Source organism: Acanthisitta chloris, unplaced genomic scaffold (assembly GCF_000695815.1).
Source record: "Acanthisitta chloris isolate BGI_N310 unplaced genomic scaffold, ASM69581v1 scaffold16710, whole genome shotgun sequence".
NCBI classification, from domain to species: domain Eukaryota; kingdom Metazoa; phylum Chordata; class Aves; order Passeriformes; family Acanthisittidae; genus Acanthisitta; species Acanthisitta chloris.
In genome coordinates this window covers 1-17,296 of record NW_008653512.1, presented here as the reverse complement: position 1 = coordinate 17,296, position 17,296 = coordinate 1, and the positions used below count along the sequence as shown (strand labels likewise).

At 39.5% G+C, this 17,296-nt stretch overlaps 1 protein-coding gene across 1 annotated transcript; it reads right to left on the bottom strand.

Annotated features, from left to right (window-relative positions):
- Positions 1–9,034: 9,034 nt before the first annotated feature.
- On the bottom strand, positions 9,035–10,280 carry LOC103808643 (cytochrome c oxidase subunit 7A-related protein, mitochondrial). The gene is made up of 2 exons (XM_009081444.1): positions 10,140–10,280; positions 9,035–9,256 (listed from the first exon to the last, which is right to left on the bottom strand). The coding sequence occupies exons 1-2, from the start codon at positions 10,278–10,280 to the stop codon at positions 9,113–9,115; spliced, it is 285 nt and encodes a 94-aa protein (XP_009079692.1). The 3' UTR covers positions 9,035–9,112.
- Positions 10,281–17,296: the final 7,016 nt, after the last annotated feature.

The window sequence follows — 17,296 nt, the reverse complement described above, 5'->3', positions numbered from 1 at the left end:
TATTACCCATCTTGCAGCCTCTAGGTTATATTGTCCCTGCAGATGGGACAATCAAACTGTATTTGCTTTGCCAGGCAGGTCTAACAACATAGATTTATGATACCTCAGATGGTAAAAGGACAGTTTTATTATAACTGCTCTATACTTTCATCTATACTCTGCATTCTGGTAACTTTTCAGTCCTAAAAGAGCACCACAATGGGTCACATGTACTGTCACAAATTCACAGCACTTTGCCTGCACAAGTCCTGTGTCTGGAGCTGCAGAGATGTGGCCTATTGCAAACAGCTTCGTAGGAAAGAAATGCTCTCTGCTACCTGATCTTTCTGATAGGACAAGATGAAACATGAAAGGAATCTTGAGAGGGGAAAAATCTGTAGGGATTTCCTGTCAAAATCCATAAAACTGGACAGAAACTCTGCCAGGCTTTTTGTTTTTGTGGTTTGGTGTTGTGTTCTTTCTCTGTTGCTCTTCACCCTAACCTTGAATGTTTGTATAACAGATCACCATAACAGAAACATAAAGGACTTTCTTCTTTCACATGTACCATTTCCATTTTGGCCTGGATTTTGCCAGTAAGAATTAAACTTGGACAGGTTGCTATGCAACCTTTAAGTTCTGCTGACAAATGGTGAAGAGTATGGAAACACAAACTAAAAATTAATTTATACCTTGCCAGAAACAAGACTTGTTATGATTCAGCCCCAGGAGAGAGGATCCATCCAATATGGGGCAATTTGGCAGGGCTCTTCTAGTTCTGGCCTAATGCTCTGTGTACTAGCAAAGCTGATTCTAAAAACGATAGTCTAGAGGATCCTTGCAATTTCTCCACACAAAAATACATGAACAGAAAAACACTTGTTTGAAATCTTTCACAGGCTGAATTGGAGACCGTTGTGTCTCCAGTGTTCACAGCTCTAGGAGAGCACATTGCCAGAGTGTAAAACTGAGACAATTATTTAATGAGAAAAAGGGGAAGCAGCCTAATGTATGTGGAAATCCAGAGGCTGACAGTCCAGCAATAGTAACCAAGTTGTCTATAGTGGATTTGAATGGGTTAGATTAAAAACGTGTGCTTTTTTTAGAAAACTTCTCCTTTGCCTTGTGAAGACAGGTTTTGCTAGGGTTTACATAACTTTAATTTCTTCAAGTCAGTGGTGCAAACCAGGCAAAATGTTTGTTACAGGTACTAGACTCCATGTGCTTATTTATTGCTGCTTCTATAAAGTATTTTTCCTGAAGTGCAACTGTAAAACAGAACTAGACCTTCAGGCACTATGTATGTATCTCTGTGTATTAGTCTTGAGAAAAAAAGCACATCAGTGCTACTGAGTTCAGCAACTTTCAGGCTCAGTTATCAAGAACAGAACTGTCCATACAAGAAAAGATATTATAGCTGTGTCCAGCAAATGCTTAGCAGAAATACCTAACTAAAGCAATGGAAATTAAAAGAGCAATTTGGGCTTGATCAAGCATGTGAAGACTCTTCTGCAGCCAGCTAAAATTTAAAGAGACAAAAACATAAACACAGATCAGTGACCCTGATGAAATGTATGTATCAGATAGTCATTTGAGTTTACAGGGCATAGTTAAGTGTTCACATAAGAGATTGTCATCTAGCTGGTGAAAGCTGCTGAATTTGGGAAACATGAAACCCAAAACTTAGAATTGAAATAGTCAACACACACGGAATAACCATCTGGTACACAGTCACAAGAGGCACTCCTAGTAGACCTGCTGGCATTCAGTGGTGCTTTTTAGAGGTGATGTCTTCATATAGTCCTGATGGCTTTGTTTCCAGAGACAGCAAGTATCAGTTTCCTTTTTTTCTTGCTGTTCATACCTAAGTGCCAGCTGTGGCAGTTGGGCCTGCTGCTGACCAGGCAGAGTATTGTTGAAGGTCTTCCCTTCCTTAGGCCTGTCAGGCATGTGAGGTGCTACAATTTTGGAGAAAACTGCAGTGTCTAGCTGTTTGGTTGCATCCACAGAGAAAGGAAAGGGTGTTGTGGAAACAAGTTGGTTACTCTATGGCCACCCAATCTCCCTTGTTCTAGAAGCAAGAAAAATCATACTGTGATCATAGGTGTATGATGGCTCGTTGCTTCCTGCTTCCAGGGAAGTGTCAGGAAAAGCACAGGCACTGACATCTGCCCCTAGAAAAGAGGAGCAGCAAACCAGGGAGAGGGGATGACTCTTGCTAATACTGCTACCGACAGATTTTTCTATTTTCACTCAGTTCAGTTTATCCAATACAATTTAAATAAAGAATGTGGGATTTGAATTTGTAATCGAGGAAATCTGGAACACAGTTTGGTTTTTTTTAATTGCAAGCTGTTGGTCAGTGAAAGTAAAAATATGCCACACACAGGTGATAATTTCTCTGAAGGACATGTGGCTTTTGGAATTTTTCAAGCATTTTAATATTGTCATGCTTTGATATTGTATTATGTTTATATTTTCTACATGTTGCAGTACAGAGAGATCAAACACACAGCTTCTTTGCTGGCAGACTTAATAGGCATTATCCATGAGGTTTTGCATAGCTGGGAACATATCTAAACAAAAGCTCATCCCTTTGCCTAGAAAGCTATGGAAAGTTGTTAGTGGGCTTTAGAAAGGGCTCCAGCTGAACTTCTGAGAAACCTGCAAGTCCCTGAGCAATCATTCTTTCTAAAGGGCTCCAGCTGAACTTCTGAGAAACCTGCAAGTCTCTGAGCAATCCTTCTTTCTGTTTGTTTTGAAAGTGTGCTTCTCTGAAAAGACAGTGTAAGAAGGGCAGAGTGCTACAAGCTGTTTGGTGTCTCCACATTTGGGTAAATCTTATGTGGACTTCAGCCTGCTTGAATGCAACATAGCGTTTCGCTGCTGCTGTTTTATGAGAGCGCTGAACTTCTGAGAAACCTGCAAGTCTCTGAGCAATCCTTCTTTCTGTTTGTTTTGAAAGTGTGCTTCTCTGAAAAGACAGTGTAAGAAGGGCAGAGTGCTACAAGCTGTTTGGTGTCTCCACATTTGGGTAAATCTTATGTGGACTTCAGCCTGCTTGAATGCAACATAGCGTTTCGCTGCTGCTGTTTTATGAGAGCCTAAAGTCTTGCCTCATGTTAATTCTGCAGGGTTATGCTGCTGACAATAAGTGTGGTTTTTGTTTTGCATTTGAACAGAGTGGCCTAATCAGTTCCAATTAGAAGACTAATAAATTTTCCTTGGGTTTACGCAAGAATAAGCTTTAATAAGTAGCTCTCATTTTTTTTGATGCCAGAAAAGCTGCATTTCATTAGTCTTGATCTCTTGGCTACAAGTCAAGATCAAGTTGGTGGAATTGACACTTATCACCTCTCCACTGCAGAAAACATGTTCTCCTTGCTTCCTCCCAAAGAAGTGCTGTTATGCTTTCAGTTTAAAGGACGACACAGTTTACATTTATGCGGTAATGTGGATATTCAGTGCTCAATCTTCTCTTGCAAGTAGGTAAGCAACTAAAGAGTATACAGATCATCTTCCTCACATTAACAAGAACCATTCCAAATGGTAAGGATGGCTTTATGTGGTTGGTTGGAAGAACATCTGGGTTACAGTGGCAGGTCATACTGAACTCTGCCATGGATGCTGTCAGCTGTCTCTGCCTCAAGTGAAAGTTTTGTAACAGACATACATTATAATGAATGCCTACATTTCCAATTTTGGCTGCTCAAAATTAGGGCTCGTGATGAAATCAGAAAGGAATCCGAGATATTTGAGGTACCAGAAGGAGATAAAGCACTTAACAGGAAAATCAATGTGTGACTGAATTGAAAGAAAGGTATAAAAATGGGGACAATATACATTTGAAGTAACATGGTTCAAAGTGTACAAATGTTGCAGGAAAGAATTATTTCCTATATTTCTTAAAAATACTGCCTGGTGCTTGTAAGCAGCAAGTCATTTGATGCTCCTACGTTTGCACACCTGTAGAACAGCTTTTTCAAAGACTTCTTACTGTAGCAAAGGTTTCACTAGGTTGACAGGATCACATACTTGACAAAAGAGACTTCCAAGGCATGTTCCATCTTGCAGTGAAGTAATACACGGACCAATACGTACCATCTGATACGAATTTTTATGAAGTTCCCTTGAAGCACTTTAAAACTATTTAATTCCTTTTGTGGCACAGAATATTTTAAAAATGCTGTAGGAAAAAGAGAAAATAAACTAGAAAGATTTTCATGGTCCTCAGAATAAAAATGTGGGAGTGAGGAAGGGGGAAAAGCAGTGGTGGTATGTAGCCGATGTGAAGTGAGGAAAAGTACTTCTGCCTCTCTTCCACCTCCCTAGTTTTGCAGCACTGGATCCACTGGGCAGAGTCATTTAGAAAAATATGTTTTATCATGGAGTATCATTTCTATTTGGAGCCAAAGGATGATGACTGCCTTCTTCTAGCCCAGACATGGGTTGCCTGGAATAGGCTGGGGGGTATGTGTGTAAGGAAACAGATCTTTGAATTTAATTTTCTTGTATTTTAAGATAATGAACGTACAAAAATAAATGGTTCCTTCTATCTAGTGCCATATCCAAAAGCAGATTGGAATCACATGAGAGGCACCAGGAGATAAGATCTGGTGGTAGTGAGATGCTGCACTGATGCTTGATGGTATATACCCTATTTCCTGATCCACAGACATGTTTGCACTCCCTTTCACAGCAAAGAAGCTTCTGTTTCTTAGCAATCTGTGCATTGCTTGCACTGCAGCTAACTGGAATTGTTTCAAATTAATAATCTTGTATACACGAAGATGCAATTAGTACTTAATATGCAAAATGCTTAAAAGGTTGTTTATCATGCTTATTGCTTAAAATTAATGCTGATATTACAGGCAAGTTCTTCCTGCTGCCCATTTTAAAACAGAGATCAAGTTTTGGCTTCCTTGTGAAACTCTTCACTGAGGACTAGAGAGGGGGGAAAAGTGGATATACTATGCCATAAAATGCAGGTATCTTGTAACTTCTTTTAGAACAGTTTAGCATAAGTTTTCCACTTAACTTATGCAATATATGCATTTTTTTCTCTTTGTGTAAAAGCTTCTGGATTTTTCAACTTATAAGATCTGCAGGGATAATGGTTTATGACAGGAATCACAATTAAAAAAACCCCTGATCTCTTGACTGTTCTAAAGCCTTGTGGGTGGGAGGAAGGGAGGGCAAGACAGAATAAGGAAATATCTTTAAACTATTCATTTTGGCTTGCTTATGTCTGTAAAATTAAAATCCCAATTTTCTAGTTTCTCTTGCTTTTACTCCTTACAGGGTATTTTAATTTGACAAGCTTTACTATAAGGCAAGATCAATGAGCTAATGTCTTAGCATTAAAATAATCAGTCTACTGACAATTTAAAATGTTAAGGCAAAAGCCTGTTAAGACTGTATGGTCATACAGAAATACCAGGGAGGAATCCTCTCTTTAACATACTTTAATTTTTTAAGCAGCTGAAAGACGTATGTGCATACTACCAATGTCTTCTCAAGTGCATTTGTTCTACTACTCCCATATAAAAAGTAGGGGGGGAGATCTTATTTAAAAACCATTACAAAGATACAACTATTGAATCCAGGTTGCCAGAGAAATCCTTTAAGATGGAAAACCACTGTCTCTCAACAATAAGATAATGCCATGGGGGATAGATGATTATCCATGACATAATTTTGTTCCAGAGTATTGTCTCAGCTGCTTTCCTGCACAAACCCAGCACCTTGGGGTATGAGAGCTTATTGTAATTTATTCTCTACTGTATATTCAAGCCAAAACACTAGAGTATAAGCTATCATTTAAAAATGCCTTTTTTATTTTTCCTCAGACCTCGGTGCTGGTAGGTTGCATATTTTCTAAGACAAAACTGAGAGGGTCTTTACAAACAAGCAGAAAAATAACACACACAATGAAGTTGCAGTATCCACCAGATTCTTACTTCTGGAGCTGACAACCCAAAATATTGAAGTGGCCTTCTTGATGCAGCAAGTCAGACCTGGTTCTCCTTACCTGAAGCCTTACTTAACATCAGGCCAGGGTCAGACTTCTTCTGTTTAAAGGTAAGGGTGTTCTTGAAGACTTAAGATGATGATTAGGTCTCTCCATCTCAAATAGTAATTCAAAACACTTAAACCCTCTTGAATCCTCACAGAAGTCTGGCATCAGGAATATTTTAAAATAGATATTTGTGATTTTTTTTTCCCCCAAGGGAGAAAAAGGATTTAATGTGTTGCAATTTCTCTATTGATGATCTCAAAACTAATAGAGAAAATGGGCAAGATTTTGCTGCTGCAGCCTAACCTTCCGGTTCCAGCTTGCGAGCTTTCCTGTATTTCAGAGCACTTTGCTGTGGGAGTATAGAAATGCAGTCCCCTCTTGCTCTCAGGACTGGAGCTGTACTCAGTGGCTGCAGACAAGCCTCTTTGTTCTTTAAATCCCAACTGAACCAGAGATGCAAATCTGACAAGCTGAAGCAGCACTCTCATCCTGCTTCTACTGGGTAAACTGGGCCAGCTTTTGTGACAAGGGCAAAGAGAGAATAGTTTTTCTAAATCAAAATACTGAAAAAAAAAAAAGGGCAAGCAATGGATTGTGTAGTCTCTTTATGTGCAAAATGTGATGGTGGTGTTTTTTCCCTTTAGCACATGTTTTTAGTTGCTGACAAGAAGCTGGAAGGCCCAGGGCAATAGGAAGACTATCCTGATATCCATAGATTCACCCATGACCTCCTACAGCAGTATATGAACCCAATCTCTGAGTGGAGTTCCCTTTAAGAAAGCTGCACCCAAGTGATAAATCTGTTGTCATTCTTTCCACAAGTACTTGAAGGGTATTCCCACTGGTTAATGAGCTGTGGGATAACAGCTTAGTTACTTTTATCCACATCTGCTTTAGCAACAAGCAGAAAGTTGTTATTCTCTACATGAAATCTAAAAATAGTTGTTTTAAAACAACAAAAAACCCACCCCTTCAAAAAACAAAAAAACCCAAAACCAAACCAAAAAAATAAAGAGCATGGAAATACTCTGAGCAAAAGTCATCTTCATGAAAGCCTACCTGTCAAGTTTATGTGCAAAATCTCCTTTATTAGAAAATTCTTGTAGGCAGTGCTTAATAGATGGGATGTAGTGAAGACAGACAATAACCTAACTGTGCAGTTTTCTCTTTTCTTTTTCTTTAAGCAGGGTTTAACAGCCTACAGTACAAGATTCTTAGTGCCATACAAGCCTGGGCTACTGAGGATGAAATATATTATCAGTAGAGGCAACACAGCTGTCAATTCCTGCAGAATTTAATTATTCTCTGCTATTCTTCGATTCTTGCTGTCCTTACAAATTCATTTTTCAGTGACTTAAATCTCTCCCATCCTGAAATACCATAATTGACTGAGATCACAGTACAAGTAGTTATTTTCTTTCCTATGGAAGAATAATGAGACTTTGAGATAACTTAAAAAATGCAAGTTTTAGGTTCCTTTATCGTTTTTCTTATTGACATTGAAAGTTGTTTCTGAACAGTTCTGGGCAAGATGGGTCTTTACAGAGGCCATTAAAACTATGCTTATCCAGAGCCTGGGTGACCAAGACTGAATAGATGCTCAGGGGCAGAGGAGGATCTATCAAATCAGAGGACGCTTTTTGTGAAGACTTGCATGAAACTTGCAGTTCAAGGCCATGCTATTACAAGAGAAAGGGAATGCATAAAGGGTTTTATTGGCTTGTCTCTCTTCCACCCACACAGCAAAGGAAATGTGTATGTGTGTATATAAATGGCTATGGGTGGGCACTGAATATAAGCAGCTGTGGTATGACAGTTATCTGTTTCACCAAAATGAGTTTTGAGAGAGATTTTAAGAGGTTTAATTTTAAAACCCTTTTTTATGAAAAAAAAAAAAAAAAAAAAGACAGTAAGGCAGCAGAATCAATTGTCTGGTTTGAGACCTACAAACTTAATTTAGAAGTGTACCAATGTTTATTTCACTACCAGGCCAACTGAAATGGTCTGAAACTTTACAACTTGCCTGTTTTAGTATTCATGTAGTTATCTTTCTTGCACAAAAATATAGTTTGACAAATTGAAGTCCAAAAACTGGTATAGGCGATGCTACAATACTGGTGCACCCTGCTGCATACAGTGATAGTAATGTTATGGAACAAATCCACTTTAAATCATAGGATCATAGAATCAGCCAGGTTGGAAGAGACCTCAAAGATCATCGAGTCCAACCCTACTGTGGTTACTAGACCATGGCACTAAGTGCCACATCCAGTCTCAGCTTGAAAACCTCCAGGGATGGTGAATCCACCGCCTCCCTGGGCAGCCCATTCCAATGTCTGATCACTCTCTCTGTAAAAAATCTCTTCCTAATATCCAACCTAAACCTCCCCTGGCAGAGCTTGAGTCTGTGCCCTCTTGTCCTACTGCTGGTTGCCTGGGAGAAGAGACCAACCCCCCCCTGACTCCAACCTTTCAGGAAGTTGTAGAGGGTGATAAGGTCTCCCCTGAGCCTCCTCTTCTCCAGGCTAAACAATCCCAACTCCCTCAGCCTCTCCTCAGAGCACTTGTGCTCGAGTCCCTTCACCAGCCTCGTTGCTCTTCTCCTACCACCAGAGTTACAAATATTTAATAATATACCAGCATTTGGAAGAGTTCCACCAGCAGCTGCTTATGTAAAATGAGCTGTGTATGACAGAAACAGGGTCCCAGTATGTTATTATAATTAAATTATTTGCTTTTAGTGTTTTGGAACCTAGCAGCATCCTTCCACTAAGGAATGTGGTCCATAGCCCACAAACAATTTGTCCTGTCCTTTCTCTAACATGGTTTAGGGAGGGAGGAAGGAAGGAAGGAAGGGAGGAAGGAATAGCTTCATTTTCTCCAACTGTTCATACACTCCTGCAAGACAACAAAAGCTACAACCATATGTTAAAATTATGTATTTGTCTGTTTATATTGTTTTTTAGAATACATAAGGCAACCAATTTAAAAACATTTTCTCCAAGAAATGTGAGCTGAATAATGAACCATATGTGATCACAGAATGAAGTGCAAAGAGATGCATGCTGGAGGTCCTGCAGAGAAGTGTCACGAGTCCCATGAGTTGTGGTTCATTCATTTTTGGTTTCTTGGTTGTGAGGCCATGTACAGTGCTACTAGACAGTAGATAGTTCCACCTATTGTTAGAGCCATGGTGGTCCGATAGAGCAGCCTATCTGGAACTCCTCGCTTCAGGTGTACTGGCAGGCCATCTGCTTTCTGTGGGGAGAGTTTAAAAAGAAAACAAACAAAAAGATAAATTAGCACTCACACCAAAGCCACGAGGAACAGGCTAACTCAAGCAAACTAAGATACTTCCATGAGGGAAACCTCCTGACAAATAGCCTAGCTACAATCATGTGTATTATGTGGCATTTATCTAGCAAGACAAATGAGAAGGCAAGTTAATTTTGTTAGCCAAAGCTGTTAAGTGCAAGCAGAAAATATATATCTTGACATATTTCTCAAGATGACCTGGATGGGAAAGGGTCACTAACAAAAGAATGTAAAGAGATATGTATAAAGAATTATTCACCAAGTCAGACTGACATCCACTAAATGCAAGTGGCATGTAAGAGAGAAAAGGGAACATTATATAAAGCACAGTCTTGATGTTTAAAAAAAAAAAAGCTTAACTAATTTGTTTTATGAAAAGTCCTTAGAAATTGCATAGCTAACAAACTGGCTTTGAAAACTTTACTGTTCTGTGTATAATCATTCAAATATTACTGAAGCTGTTTATAATGCAGTATAAGAAGAGCACAGTCAAGATCTGCTTTGCTCCTCCAGATCTAATTTAAGGCATACACTTCCCAGATTCCCAGAAAGAAAGGGCTTCCAATAATCAAATAATACAACAAACATCTGAAGCTAGCAATAAGGCAATGTTACTAGGCTTTCCACTTTCTGTATTTAACTCCTACACCAGGCACAGATATACTTTGTACTACAGTACAAGTACACAGGTTATACTGTACTTGACACTTTCTTGACTAGACTTTACAGAATTCAGGTATTGTAGAATAGTTAGCTACATTAAAATAAGGACAGTTTATGTCCCACTCTCCAGTTCTCTTTAAGTTACTCTCGAAGTTGTCATTACCTGAAAAAGTTTCTGTAGGCCTGGCACCTTGTTTTTACCCAAGAAAGAATCAGTTGCTGGTAAATCTGAAGCCAGTTTACTTGTTGTCCCAAAAATCGGAGCTGGGGATTCAGTGGGAACTATTGGTTTGAGTCCCTGCATAAATAAAAATTAAAGTATCAAGGTATATAACACTTGCAAATGTACCAGTTGTCACTTTAGGCAGGTACACTGCCAGTCATTACAAGGATACATTACAAAGAGTACTTAGGAAGACCTGTGACAATGATCTACAGACACACTGTTGGCCCACTCAGTTCTGAGGGACAACTTTGGGTCATAGCTCAGCAAAGAAAACAGAAACCTCCTTTCCAATTTCTTCATGGCATAAATTTATAGCTATTGTAAGTTCTTCTGTGCTGGTACTTGGTCCAAATTGCTGCTTTTTTGTGCATGTAGTCAGACTATCTAGGAGACTCAGCAGTAGGATTAGAAGCAAGAATCCCTAATGCTGGGTCAGAACGAATGAACTCTACCTCCTCAATGCTGCAAGCAATAGCCATAAGGAACTGGGCCTTAAATAATTTTGATGCATATTTTGAGGAGTAAAAATGAAAAACGGGGTAGAATCACAGAATCAGGTTGAAAAAGACCTCTGAGATCTGGCCACTAAGTGCCATGTCCAGTCTCTCCTTAAACACCTCTAGGGGTAGTGACTCCACCACCCCCCATGGCAGTCAATTCCAGTGTCTAGGATCACTTGTGTCACACAAAGTCCCAAGTGGTGCTCAAGGACACTCCAGAGGCCCTGACATGGTTTCATGCAGGTGTAACTACATCCTATAATTCACATGTTGCTGCAACTTTCCACACCTCAATGTACTCCTCATGAGCAGCACAGGTCAATATCTTTTTGGTTCAGATGGTTCTACTCTACATTTGCCACAGCTAAAAACACATAATCCAGATCTGTGCTTACGGGCACCAAGTCACAGCTATCATGAGGTGGCCTCCTTGCCTCTATTATTCTAGCTAGATTTAACAGTTATGACTGGACACATGGCAGTGATGTTTTACATTATGGCTCCTGAAACAGCTGTAATTTATTCTTTTTCTTCTCACTCACCACAGAAATTCAAAGCATTGTAGAGTTAGATTAATGCAACAGGTTTTCATTACAAACAGAAGCAGTAAGTGTTTTCCATGGGTCAAGTTAAGTCCTTGCTGAAATTCTAGTTTCTGTTCAAAGGACTAGTTGATGCACTTTGTATTTAAGAGAACTGCCTGAAAAGAATTCAGAGCTGAAAGCAAACTGGCACTCTTTCTATTATCCCTACCATAGACCAAATGTGATTTTCAGATGTAAATTCTCCGCTACAACAGGGATCTTCAGCCCAAAGACCAGATTTTTCAACTTCCCAAAATCACAGAATCAACTGGGTTGGAAAAGACCTCCAAGATCATCGAGTCCAACCCTACCATGGTCACTAGACCATGGCACTAAGTGCCACATCCAGTCTCATCTGAAAAATCTCCAGGGATAGTGAATCCACCACCTCCCTGGGCAGCACATTCCAATGTCTGATTACTCTCTCTGTAAAAAATCTCTTTCTAAATAGCCTACAGAATGGTCATCAGTGCTCTATCCTGAAGACATGGGTTCAGCCTCCCACTCTTCTAGTGCCTGAATGAATATCAGAATCCATTTGTCACCTTCCTGGTTATGTTTTGAAAGGCAGCAGCCAAAACTGGATTCCCTGGCACATTCAGCAACTACTGCCTTCCTACTGAAGAGGGTTGAGCAGGAGTAAGTACTGAAATTCAAGACCAGTAACCAATTCTGGTCATACTGGCAAGAAGGAAGCATCTAAGGAACTATTATTAGCCAGGGAAAGTTACTGACTATTGTCAGTAACTACACTAGCTACTGAGAAAATTAACCCCATCCTGGCTAAAACCAGGACACTATATATTCAAGGTACCAGCTACATCAAAAGACTTGAATAAAACAATTTTGGACCAGTATTTTTGTCTATAAGAACTTTTAAGTATTTTATTAGATTTGTCTTTAAAAGGCTGGTAATTTGAGAAAGAATTATAGAACAGATGTTTATACCAAATGGGCAGGTGACTTTTTCTCCAAAACTTTTCTTGCCTTCTTGATTGTTAGTATCACAGCAATGTCTATCTCTCCTCTGCCTCAAAGTTTCCAATTCTGAATCTCACTTTTGCCTTCCTGAGAGCCCAACTTTTTCAGGAGCAGTCTAGTAACTTCAACAGCTACTAAGCCAATGCAATTCCTGCTTGTTGTGATCAGGTCTACTTTATTTCATGAGCTATATGTAGTGTGTTAAACCTGTAAATACTGAGAAGTGGAGTAAGCTGCAAACTACTTCCAGCAGTTTCATGATAATACTTCTTTCATCATTCCTATACTTACAGATAAGATAGGAGGCAATCCTATCTTAACTTGCATTGATCAGGGTCCCTCACCCCAATGTAAAATTCAACTTGAATTTCATCCATGAATTGTGAATGCTGTGGTCAGCTCCAACTAAACTCAGCTGATTTAGTGTAACTGCCTAGCTGTTCCAACTGGGTACTTGTCCCTGGTTACTTAGAGAAGAGGCAAGTGCTTTATCTCACACACAGTTCCTTAAAGCTTCGTGTGGCTGAAGAGAAATCCTCAACACAATGGCTGAATGTCATGGCAGATCATTTTTAGATAAGAATTGAGACACCTTAAATGACCCTTGCCACTTGTATTTAACATTACTTAAACTACAGGTTTATTTAGTATCAGTGTCTTGCTACACTCAGGATAGTACTGAAGAATTGATGCCTCTACACATTTGACCTCAGCTTCATAATAAAAAGGTTACAGATTGATAATTCCTCTTTTGATACTAAGGTGTTAATATTTTATTTCTAATCACTATAACATGAATTTGTTCCCATTCTTGGACAAAGTACAGCAGATACAGTCATGCAGAAGAATCAACATCAGCACACTAGAGCAATGACTCTGTCAAATGCTGAAGTCCTCAATGAAAGGTCAAGATACAGCTAAACCAAAATAGCAAACAGAATTCCCTGCCTGCCCTGCTGTAGAGTGTTTGTTCTCCTGTCACAGGTCTGAAGGTCTTAGGACCTGGTTGGCCACCGTGCTCAAAGTTAACACAAACTCATGACTTGCTAGTATGAATTTGCAACTTAGATTTACATTTTCCTGACAGCATAAAACAGTTAAGGATTTGGAGCATAATTTAATGCAGATAGCACCACACTTAAGCTTTTAAATGTTAGGGGAATTGATCAAACAGATCAGAGAATGAGAAAACAGGTCAAAAGGGAAATGGGAAACAGGAAAGAAAGTTAAGCTGAGATTTAGTATTTCAGAGCATGCATTGAAGTACCTTTCATGAACTCGCTGAACCTAAATAGGTCCTTGTAGTAGAACACATCTCAGTGTATGAGGTTAAATGTATTTGTTACCCCTAACACAAGGATTCTCTTAGGTAGGATCACTTGAGGCTTTCTTTGTGTTGGGACGACACACTTAAGTAAAAGTGATTTTGTGTAAGTCTTAAGTATGGCATAAAAGGCTAACCATTATAGTTTCTCAACGAACTCCATGCAATTCATAGTGGCTAAAAACAATAGGTCTGCAATCTGTAGGGGATTTAAAATAGGTTGTATCAAGTGAAGGACATGGTAGTATAATTAACTTTCTCCTAGGATCATGTTCGGCATTGAAGAACTAGGGAAAAGTTCGTGTACTTATCCTCACCTGACATTTGAAACTGGTCCCACTGTTTGTACTTTAAACATAAGCCAACTCTTTGAATTAATATTTGTAATAGTTATGGCAGTCATTATCCTCCTAAATATGAGTAGTTTTAAACCTATTTGACTTCTCAGCTGCTCTGAGAAAGTTCCCGTTTATTCAAACAAGCTCAATTGTTCAGACTACTTTACACAACTTTGCTAAACAAAAAATGAAATCTAAGAATGCCAAGACAATACAGATTTCAAACTTAGATTTTTTTTTGTTAGTATAAGCTGTTAGTTACATTGCTGTCAGCAAAAGAATTTCTGAGATACGTTTTGGCTGATATTTTGCAAGGCCACAATAAGCTTGAACCTGCAGCAGAACAATACTCCATTGGGAAGCATCAGAAGGTAACAGCACAGAATAGAATCAATTATTATACTGCATACTTGACCAAGCACAATTTTAATCACAGGATGTCTTCATTTTTCCAGAAACATAAAAAGCAAACCACTTTACATGCTGAGCTATAGCTGTATTAAATAGAGCAATGAAATCAATATGAAAAAATTACTTTGTTTTGAACTTAACACCGATTTACTCACAGAATTCCTTTCATATTTTAATTGCTATTCACTGAAAACATTTTTTTTTAATCAGACTGATGCATCTGAATCTGTGACTTGGGAATAGAGTCAAACTAAGGAAAAAAAAAAGTAAATTCTACCTCAAAGCTGACCTAATAACATTGTAAAAAGGGGCTGAAGGGAACTTTTTTTATTGTAGCTATTCTATTGCGTAGCACATTTGTGTGCCACAGTTGAAGACTGAACTGTATAAATGCTTAGCCAGTATAAAAGATAATGCTATTTTTCAATATGGAGGGAAAAAACACATTTGAAAAATGAGACAATATTCTTAAGTCTTATGTGAAATGCTCCTGCTTGGACACAATCTCATCTTCTCAACTATATTCTCTCGAAAATTAGGTTTTAACATTTCAGTGATGACACTATAATGAAATACAATGCCTGACAATGATCTAAAAAGAAGACACTACAATGTTCTGCAAGAAAAGTATCTCTATTCCTTGGACATTTTTTTCCAGCCTTGCAGAACACAGACCTGAGGTCTATTTAGACACTTTTTTTTGCAATGATGCCTATAGGTGAAAACAGTTTTACATAGGTCCTGTATGAACCAATTTTGATATATGACACACTACAGCATTTTAATCTAGATGTCAAAAATTCAGAATGTATTATGTCTTTCTGTATGTAGCACCATGATATTCATACATGCATAATATTCATTAACACAAAAGAATATGAGATAACAGAGAATTCTGTATTCCACTCATATCTTGCTCCTGCCTTTTTAATCCCTAAAAAATACAAATGTACTTAAAATGAGATGATTATTATAATGTAATGGAGCCTGATGAAGTAAGCAATATTCCACAAGATGGGTTCCAGAAGCCAAGAGTGTTGTGTTTAGGACAACTTTACTCCAGGTGGTTATCAGCTTTCTGTATTTCTGTGTTGGGGTTTTTCTCTTAGGATCCTAAAAAGGATGCATTATTTGCTACCTTCAGGTTAATTTTTCTTTTTAACTGTAAGAGCTTAATTTTTTCAAAGTTTACTCAGAAAATGAAGCATGGTACAACAACCATGCTGCATTTGTTCTGTGATAAACCATATTACAAATCTTCCTAGTATTACTTAGGGATTTTTCACAGAATCAGAATCACAGAATCAATCACGTTGGAAAAGACCTCTACGATCAAGTCCAACCTATGACCTAACACCACCATGTCAGCTAGACCATGACAGTAAGTGACAAGTCTCTCCTTAAACACCTCAAGGGATGGTAACTCCATCACCTCCCTGGGCAGACCACTCCAGAGTCTAATCACCCCTTCTATGTAGAAATGCTGATGTACAGAAAAGCAAACAACTTCTGTGATTTAATGTCTTGACATGACTGATGTAATTGGGATTCATTCTCCCCTCCCTCAGCTCTTCTTTGCTCCTGCAGAATTAACCATGTATCACAGAATCACAGAATAATCAGAGGACCCTTGAGGATCATCTAGTCCAGCTCCTGGCCCCACACAGGACATCCCTGAGAATCACACCATGCACCTGAGGCCATTGTCCAAATGCCTCTTGAACTCTACCAGGCTTGGGGCTGTGACAGCTTCCCTGGGGAGCTGTTCCAGTGCCAAACCACCCTCTGGGTGAAGAACCATTTTCTAATATCCAGCCTAAACCTCCTCTGACACAGCTTCAAACCATTCCCTCAGGACCTGTCACTGGTTGCCAGAGGTCAGTGCCTGTCCCTCACCTCCTTTTGTGAGGAAGTTGTATACAGTGATGAGGTCTCCCCTCAGTCTCCTCTTCTCCAGGCTGAACAGACCAAGTGACCTCAGTCACTCATCATATGGCTTCCCCTGAGGCCCTTCACCATCTTCATTGCCTCCTTTGGACACTCTCCAATAACTTAGTATCTTTCTTATATTGTGGTGGCCAAAACTGCACACAATATTCAAGGTGAGGCTGCACCAGCACAGAGCAGAGCAGGACAATCACCTCCCTCGACCAGCTGGCAATGCCCTGTCTGATGCACCCCAGGACACAGTTGTCCCTCCTGGCTGCCAGGGCACACTGCTGACTCATACTCAACTTGCCATCAACCAGGACCCACAGGTCCCTTTCCATGGCACTACTTTCCAGCACATCATTCCCCAGTCAGTACATACAGCCAGGGTTGCCCCACCCCAGGTACAAAATCCAGCACCTGCCCTTATTAGGCTTCATATAGTTGGTGACTGCTCAGCTCTCTCATTTGTCTAGGTCTCTCTTGCAAGGCCTCTCTGCCTTCAAGGGAGTCAACAGCTCCTCCTAATTTTGTATCATCTCCAAATTTACTTAACAGTCCTTCAAGTCCTGTGTCACAGTCATTTATGAAGATACTGACGAGCGTGTACTTTGCAACCTTTGTTATCTATACACTTAGTAAATCACTGGACATCATAAAGAGGAAAGGTGAAAACCTCAAGACTTTGCTATAAACAAATTGTGACCGATTTGTGTCCCCTCTGATAGAGGTTTTAATACTTTTTTTCTGCATGCATGGGTGGGAGGGAGGCAAATGAGCTGCAGTGCTATTTGGGTTTGTCGGCTGCAGTTGCAAACCACCACCACTTGCTAGAACAAGGGTTCTAGCAGTCCTGGATGCTGGAACCGTATTTATATATATACATACATATATATAATGTGCGAATATATAATATATATATGCATACATATATATCGTCTGCCTCGCTGCAACGCCCAGCGCACCGCTCCCAGAGCTGACCCCGGGGCTGCACGGCAGACTGCGGCGATTCGCCTTGCCCAAGGTC

Coding starts and splice junctions, on each gene's coding strand:
- LOC103808643 (XM_009081444.1), bottom strand. CDS start 10,280: ATGCAGGGACTCAAACCAATAGTTCCCACTGAATCCCCAGCTCCGATT. Junction 9,257..10,139: donor GCCTACAGAAACTTTTTCAG/GTAATGACAACT, acceptor CTCTCCCCACAG/AAAGCAGATGGCCTGCCAGT.